Source organism: Eurytemora carolleeae, unplaced genomic scaffold (genome assembly GCF_000591075.1).
Source record: "Eurytemora carolleeae unplaced genomic scaffold, Eaff_2.0 scaffold392, whole genome shotgun sequence".
NCBI lineage: Eukaryota > Metazoa > Arthropoda > Copepoda > Calanoida > Temoridae > Eurytemora > Eurytemora carolleeae.
In genome coordinates this window covers 238,360-247,630 of record NW_019396285.1, presented here as the reverse complement: position 1 = coordinate 247,630, position 9,271 = coordinate 238,360, and the positions used below count along the sequence as shown (strand labels likewise).

The 9,271-nt window shown below is 31.9% G+C and overlaps 1 protein-coding gene across 1 annotated transcript in view; it reads left to right on the top strand.

The window, feature by feature from the left end:
• Window positions 1-1,514: 1,514 nt before the first annotated feature.
• Window positions 1,515-9,271, top strand: part of LOC111700165 (innexin shaking-B) — a gene marked incomplete in the record, with an annotated part of 27,836 nt that continues 20,079 nt past the window's right edge. The window contains 3 exon segments of the mRNA XM_023470993.1: window positions 1,515-1,590; window positions 5,255-5,600; window positions 8,903-9,010. Coding sequence (XP_023326761.1) covers window positions 5,415-5,600; window positions 8,903-9,010 — 294 coding nt within the window.

Below are 9,271 nucleotides of genomic sequence, written 5' to 3'. Positions count from 1 at the left end.
GAACCTGAGCTTAGAGTCACGCAATTTTTCCATACAGAGTGTCAGGAGGCCAACAGAACATTAACCACAATATATATATAAATATAGATTTTGTCTCGTCTGTAGACATTACTCAGAGAATTGGTTTTAGTCTGCATTCGGAGTAGTGGGTTTAGTCTGTACCTGTATCATTGGGTTTAATCTGTACTCGGAGTAGTGTGATTAATCTGCACCATGAGCCCTGGGTGTAGTCTTTACTCGAAACACTGGGTTTAATCTGTACTCGGAGCAGTGGGTTTTAGTCTTCACCCGGAGCACTGGGTTTAGTCCGTATTCGGAGTAGGAAGGGTTTGCTGGTACATTAATCCGTACCCTGAGCACAAGCAGGTGATTCTAAGAATCTATTTCGTTCAAAATTATCTTTCTTTCTTTAGTTTCTTGGTTTGTTTGACCTACATTCCCTAAATCTTGTTTGCTGTTATAGGAATTTCCTAAATATAATTAGGACCTAGTCAGAATAGTTCTTCCAAGTAAATTCTGCGGGTTACAGGACAATAAGGAGAAGGCCATTGGTTCGCAGGGAATTCTTTTCAGGAAGAAAACTAACCTTGAAGGGACAACTGGCGTAATTTGAAGTAACCCTCCATATATTGAGGGGAATATCTGATTCACAACGGTACCTTTTAGATCTGTGTCTAATCATGGAGGAATCAGATATTTTAGTTGTTCGTGCTAAAAAAAAGATTTTTTAAATTGTTATTTTTCGATAAAAATGTCTTGCGGAATAATAAAGCAGACAACGAAGAAATTCCACAGAATTTCACATTGTTGCCTAGACAAAGATTTAAAATTTAATGCTGTGAATAGAATATGCCTTTTTACAAATGGCGGGCACTTAAAATTTCTTGTTCAGTCCCTTTAAGATTTAATGCGACTTCTCAAGGTTCAAGTTTTCATCTTACAACAAAAGTGAGAAAAGTTCATAAAAAATGTTTTTTTACTTAGAAAGGTGTTAAATTTAAATGTGTTTTAAAATCAAGCAAGATTGTAATCTATATAATATAAATATTTAGATAGGGATTCCACAGAAAGTTGACTGAAGATGTTATTGTTAATTCCACAATAGTTTATAAATATATTTCTGTCTGGGCCGTCCGGGTTGACTCTCTTCGATATATAAAAAAACAGACACAAATCAGACAAATCAAATTATGAAATAAAAAATTTGAAAATTTAAAAATTTGACTGAAAAAAACATGTTTAAAGACAATCAAGACGTTTCATAATTTAAACTCTTCTAATTTAAAAAAGAATTACAACTTGGCTTCTATTGAACATTAATCATCGTATAAAATATCACTAAATATACTATGTTAAAAAATAGTTAAAAAATTTTATTTAAAGTTCTGCAACCATCAGTTAAAAAAAATTAAAAACGTCAATGAATATGATAAAAGATATTAAGTTTTTAAACTAATAGATATTTCTAAAATATGTCAAAAGAAATTATTATTATGTTTTAATGTTGTCTTATTTTAGAAAACTGATAAGTGAAAGTTGAGAATGGATAGATGCAGAAGAAAACTCACAGAAAAAGGATGAAAACGTAAGGTGAGGAAATTAGGAATATGATTTAATAAAAATTCTGATTTTCTAATCCCTAAACCCATTGAATTGTAGAGCTTATAGATATCTAAAACTTAAAATTCTGTTAGATAAAATAGCCTAAGTATGAAATATCAAACATTTCCGCCATTAGGGAATTGAAAATTTGAGTTTGTGGCAAGGAATCAATTCCTTTTTGTATAAGACCAACAAGACTGAATGAAGAACGGTTCAAAAGAAAAAAATATATATAAAGGTTAAAAAAGAAGAATAACAAAAATAACAAAAATAACAAAAAGCAAGTTTTGTGAAGATGGAGAAAGTACTGGAAAGAAATGAGAAAATTAAAAGAAGATCGAGGGATAGTTGAACGGACAGTGAGAAATAGAGTTTTTTAAAGAAGGTTATCAGAAGAAAAGAAAAGAAGATAATCAGGAGAAAAAAAAGAAGATATCAGAAGAAAGAAAAGAAGATAATCAGAAGAAAGAAAAGAAGATAATCAGAAGTAAGAAAAGAAGGTTATCAGAAGAAAGAAAAGAAGATAATCAGAAGAAAGAAAAAGAAGTTAATCAGAAGAAAGAAAAGAAGATAATCAGAAGAAAGAAAAGAAGGTTATCAGAAGAAAGAAAAGAAGGTTATCAGAAGAAAGAAAAGAAGATAATCATAAGAAAGAAAAGAAGATAATCAGAAGAAAGAAAAGAAGATAATCAGAAGAAAGAAAAGAAAAAAACGCATTTAGAAAACAAGGAGATGAAATGAAAAGAAGAAAGAAAAAGAAGAAGAAGCAGAAGAGAAAGAGAAGATGAGGTAGAAAAAGAAAAAAGATTAAAAGGATTTGATTCTTTGTCACAAACTCAGATTTTCTAATTCCTATATCTTTGCAATCAAATTTCGACATTTCAAACTATAAATTCTGTCAGATAAAATAATATAAGTTTGAAATATTAAAGGTTTACACCATCAGGTTTCAAAGATATAGGGATTAAAAAATTTGAGTTTGTGGCAAAGACTCAATTTCTTTGAAAATTGAAAAATCCTGCAACTTTGAATGAAGGTAAAGTTTCTACTGGATAAGATTGAACCTGTATTTAAAAAAAGCAAGATAATCCTTGAAACTTCAGGATACGGGGCTTAAACTAATCTTCAAACAGAAAATTGCCAAGATGAGAGATCTATTTAAACCCAACCAGATCAAAACTTAGATAAGCGCATGGGCTATCTAATTAGAATTGGTACTTTGAGTACAAGGAGAAAATTCCATAATGAACCATCCATTTTTAAAGTATAATGCTTAAATTTTTTTCTTCTCTCAAATCGTTTTTTTTCATCCCTGATCTGGGGGATTAATAGAAATTACAATTATTTCAATAAATCTCAAATATTTTAACAATAAATTAATTTGTTTTGAAAAAAAATGATTTTATTATTTTATTTTTGTTTAAATGAGCTCCGAGCTTGAATAAGGTAAAGGCTAAGAAACCTTGAAGGCAGAAACAAACTCGAATAAGTTGAATGAAAATATCTATATTCTGCAGATTATTGATTAATGGAAAACAGTAGAACCAGTTCTGTAAGATTATTGTAAACAGACGGAGAAGTTATCAAATCTATTTTTGCATTTAGAAAATTGCGTCATTCAGTGGTCCTAAACTCTATCTATTGAATTCTGTTAAACATTTCAGCTTTTAAGTTTTGCTTTTCAATTCAATCATAAAACTAAACATTTCTTGAATTTTCAGTTTACATTAATCGAGGTACCAAAAATATTAAAATAAACTTTTCTTCTCAGCAAAGTTTTTAAAATTTTTACCGGCCATAACGTATCCTTGGCACATGTGAGTTATCGCACGAAAAATTTTGGCCGATTGCTTCAGACGTTTTCACAGAACCAAACAGAAAAACCAATTGCGCGTAAAGTTGAAGAAGATTTCACTTTAGATTAATATTATACTTGTTTTCAATAATGTCTACCTCCTTTAAAATAAAAAGTAATTAAAAAAACTAAAAAAATTCCATTTATAATTTTTAACCAAAAAAGAAAATAAACTGAAAACATATAAAATTTTTTTTTCTCATACTGGGAATTAAAACCAATGGTGTTACGGGGTCACAAAGTCGTACCATGACTTTTTTTCCTTCAATGAAACTCTTTCCACATGTCGGATCCTCTAGTACGTGATATTATAACTTTTCTTGTATCTTCGCCTGGTTTAATATTCAATCTACTGTGAGCTGTTCTGTGCGGATAGACTAATTTGAACTAATGTGACGGATCACAATCTGCACTGCTATCTGATACCTAGTGATTTGGAATAGTTTAAATTGAACAGTTCTCATTCATCAGAAGTTAAGAAGGATATCTTTATAGTCTTTCATTTCATTCGCCATTTTTTGTAAAAACATTTAAAATGTTTTACTTTGGCTAGATGGTTTTCGATATTAATTTATTCATCTCTTTCGTATTTTTCTAATTCTTCAACATAATCAACCTTTTTCTTCTTCAATTTTAAGAGTTTTAAGAAAAACTTGATTTTAAGTTCAAATAAGGTTGAGTTTTTTTTTCACAAACTCTGATTTTCTAATCCATTTATCCTTGCAACCCGATGATGTAGACCTTTGATATTTCAAACTATGAATACTGATAGACAAAATAATCTAAGTATCAGGTTGCAAAGATATATGGATTAGAAAATTTGAGTTTGTGGCAAAAACTCAATTCCTGTTGCGTAAATATCTTCAGCTGTACACATCTATATATATAAATATATATATATATATATATATTTAACGCTATATATTGAAGAGAGAGAAGTTTGATGGAATTTACATGTTTATGGATAAAAGTGAAACAAGAAGCTTGATTCAATATTATAAAATAATAATATTGATAAAACAATAACAGGGAAAATGAAACTGCATGGGTTGAGATATCCCAAACTCAATACTTTATTATAAAGGAATTGAGACTTTGCAACAAACTCTGATTTTCTAATCCCTATATCTTTGCAGCCCAAGGTCATAAACCTTCGATATCTCTCAAAATATAAATTCTCTTCTGATCAAAAAGTCTAAGTCTGAAATATCTAAGGTATACCACTATAGTTTCAGTAGAAGTAAATATTTCCATTTACTATAGCTCCGATTGAAGGATTCATAACTCTGATTGGATAATGAGATAGATAGAAAGATAGCTGTTAGCGCCATTCTATTTCATTGGTTCAGAACAAACAACAAACACATGACTGAGCCCTGATTGGATCAGGCGCCAATGGACTCAGCATTCAGGTTGCAAAGATTTTGCAAAAAATTTGCTGAACTAACTAACGCGCCGGTTTAAATCTTAAATCACCGATTAAAAGTCAAAGGTGCATAAGGTTTTGAATCGGTGATTCAGGATTTAAATCGGCAGTAGCTAGTTCAACGATCTAGATCAAATTCCTTAAATTCGGTCCGCGGTCATACGTCATTCAAATTTACAATTTGGCCATGTCCAATTCTCGCTTTTATCGTATTTTTTTTTAAATCAAAATTTTTACTAATATAAGTTTTATTTTTAGGGAAGAAGCAATTTAGTTTATTTCTTTCAAACAACGACAGTAAAGCAATATTCGTTTCCACTTTTTTGTTGACAAAATAAACTTTATTAAAACTCGTTCCATACTTTATTCAGAGGCTGTGCAGAAGGAGAGAAGGAGAAGGTTGATCTTACCAAGAATTACTAAAGAATGAGAAAAAGTGATTGTGAATCAATTTCAAACAATGCCGCGTCTTCTCATAAAAAGACAATTCTGTTGAAGAAAACAAAGACTAGGTTTGACTAAATTGTTAAAATGTTGGAGATATTTCGGGAGCTTCGTGGCCTGCTCCACGTCTCCCATGTTCACATTGACAGCTGGGTGTTCCGTCTTCACTATAGTGTGACGACGACCTGTATGTTTGCGTTCTCTCTCATAGTCTCCGCCAAGCAGTATGTTGGTAATCCCATAGACTGTATACACACAAAGGATATACCAGAGGTAAATACATTTACAGGGACTGTACCTCGTCATTTAAAGTTACTTTTCATGTCAGTTTCACAACGCTACCTTTAACAGCCTTTGCTGACTAGGAATGAATTAAATATCCATGTTTTTTTTCTTTACAAAGTTCCTATTTTCTATTATGAATTAGAATGTCTACAAATAAAACACTTTTCAAGCTAACTATTGATCAGATGAAGGTTCAAAAGATATCGTTTTGAATCGGGATACCCCTCTTTTTTTAAATAGAAGGTAACTTGAAATTAGCAAATTACAGGAACTTTCAACATAGCTTTATTTAAAAAGTTCCATCCACTTTATCTTTCATGCTTCAAATAATATTTTTTTTAACATTAGATTTAAATATTTATTTCATAAATTTTAATGTTTTTCACCCTTTCGCCAATTTAACGCTGAAAAACCAAAGCTCCTTGACGTTTCTGTAAATCCGCGAAATTTTTTGTTTAAAAAGTCCTAATTTGAAAACGATAATGTTAAATCGTCTATACGCAACATCTCCCCTACTGAAATTCTGACCTACTAACTTTCTGACTAACTGCAATGTCGGACCTACGCCAGCTGTTTATTTTTGTATTATTTGAGGGTTAGGTTAGGTTAAGGCAATTTATGGGCCGAGCGCTGCGTCTAGGAAAGGCTAGGGGGCCGAGCACCGCGGCTAAGACATGCTTAGTGGCCGGGCGCTGCGGCCACAAGTCAATGTAGCAGCTGTAAAACCACGTGCTAGTGGGAAGGATGTGTAGTATAGCGGATTTGGCGTAGGTCAGAAGTGGAGTATAGCGGATTTGCGTAGGTAGAAAAATACACTATCTTGATATATTATTTCTAATTCGATTTGTTGAGATAAATTTAGAATTGAAGAAGTTCCATGTAGCGTGAAAAGCAAATATTATCTCGGCGTTAAACTAATTCATCAATCTATTAATCTCTTAATTCCATAATCCATCTCAGGATTATTTTACTCAAACTTAGGGTTGAAGCCACAAACTTTTGAAGATCAAACAAATCTCAGAACCGAGATGAAAAGTTAAAAAAACTTTTAAATCAAATGAAAATATATAGAATTAAGTGATACACTCTAATTTAGTTATAATAGAATAGATGGTTAGCACTTTATACTTTTGTCATGGAATCTGTATTTTGAATATTAAAATATGTTAAGTCAATAACGCGATGTTTAACTTTTTATACTATTTCTTTTTGTATGAGTGATGTGTAATGTGTATTTATACAAACGGTTAAATCAAAATTTCATACATTGCTTTTAAATTGAGCTCAGAAACTATTTAAAGAATGTTAAATATGCATTAAAGAACCATAATTCATATATTATACAGCAATCGCTTATGGCATTTCATAAATAAAGGCCACTTCCGATTATGTTGATAAGATTTGAATGCAATATAGGTTTAAGGCATGTTTTATATTATCTTTAAAACTTGCTCAACGTGGTTTCCCGGAAATAACTTGAAAGCGATGCAATCTCTGGTTTTGTATACTTGCATTATTTCATTCTAAATATATTCTAAATCTGGAAATGTTTGCTAAACTTAAATCCTTCTCTGGCGTTTCACTTACAATTCGATCTGATATAATGCTTTATACATTCATTCATCTTTATATTTCTCATTTCTCTTTAATCATTTATTCATCCTTATATCGTTCATCCATCTTTAAATCATTCATTATTCTTTATATATTTCGTTCATAATTACATCTTATCTTTTTCTTTTTATCTTTTATTCATCTTTATGTCTTTTATCTATCTTTATATCTTTATATCTTTAATTCATCTTTATGTCTTTTATTCATCATTATATCTTTCCTTATTCTTTTCATCCTTCCTTCCTACTTTTATTCTTTCAATCCTATTTTTATCTTTCATTCATCTTTTAATCTTTCATTCACTTTATTCTATACTTTTCATTCCTCCTAACAATTCTAATTGCTTTAACATCAAACATTTATTCTATTTAGATTTGAAATTAGAATTCTTGTTTACAAAATAAATGACTTATAAGGGTTCGCTATACTGACTGAAGATAAATAGGTTAGCTCTAAGAGCAGGAATAAATTTCAGGTTAGGTACAGGACTGAAGTAGAGTAGTATTGGTTAGCTCCAGGTATAGGACTGAAGTAGAGTAGTATTGGTTAGCTCCAGGTATAGAACTGGAGTAGAGTAGTATTGGTTAGCTCTAGGTATAGGACTGAAGTAGAGTTGTATTGGTTAGCTCCAGGTATAGGACTGAAGTAGAGTAGTATTGGTTAGCTCCAGGTATAAGACTGGAGTAGAGGAGAATTAGCTAGCTCCAGGTATAGGACCAGAATAGAGAAGTATTGTTTAGCTCTAGGTATAGGACTGAAGTAGAGTAGTATTGGTTAGCTCCAGGTATAGAACTGGAGTAGAGGAGAATTGGTTAGCTCCAGGAATAGAACTGGAGTAGAGTAGTATTAGTTAGCTCCAGGTATAGAACTGGAGTAGAGTAGTATTGGTTAGTTCCAGGTATAGGACTGGAGTAGAGTAGTATTGGTTAGCTCCAGGTATAGAACTGGAGTAGAGTAGTATTGGTTATCTCCAGGTATAGAACTGGAGTAGAGGAGTATTGGTTAGCTCCAGGTATAGAACTGATGTAGAGGAGTATTGGTTAGCTCCAGGTATAGAACTGAAGTAGAGAAGTATTGGTTAGCTCCAGGAATAGAATAGAGTGAAAGGAGGGAGTAAATACATCCCGCATGAAAGCTCCTCAATCCAACCTTAATGAGAAAACTGAACTTAGAGTTGAGTTGAAGTTAGAAACTGCGGAATCTAAACATTTACTCAAATCTTGTTTTTACACAGAACATTTAGTGTACACACTACACAGTGTACATACGACGTGCATACAAATGAACTTGTTGTAAAATCTACATTTACATAAATGGCATCAAACCGAATATTTTTTCATAATTTTACTTTAGCAAAGTAAAATTTTCTAATCCCTATAACTTTGCAACCTGATAGTATAAACCTTTGATATTTCAAACTTAAATTATTTGGGTTGTAAAGATATGGGGATTGTAAAATCAGAGTTTGTGGCAAAAACTCAATTCCTTTTATGATAGTTAAATTTTAACAAAAAGAATTTCTTTGTAATTCTTTTTTAATACAAGCTTTTGATTTTATTGGCATGCAATAGTGCCGCACACCTTGAGTTATCAAACACATGCTTAACTCTTATTTAAAATTAGTTTTACTGTAGATCTTATTTTCTGTGACATTGCAACAAAAATTAATGTTCCAGGATGTATTAAACACCTACTGCTGGATACACTCTACCTATACGATCCCGAGTGCCTTCTGGAAACGGATAGGGTTCGATGTAGCTCATCCGGGGGTAGATAAAACACAGGTAGGACAAAGACAAAGACAAGGAGAAGGACATGGACAAGGACAAGAACAAGGACAAGGAAAAGGACAATGACATGGACAAGGACAAGGACAAGGACAAGGACACGAACAAGGTCAAGGAAAAAAACAATGACATGGACAAGGACAAGGACAAGGACACGAACAAGGACAAGGAAAAAAACAATGGCATGGACAAGGACAAGGACCAGGACAAGGACGAGGACAAGGACAAGGACAAGGAGAAGAATAAAAACAAGAAGTA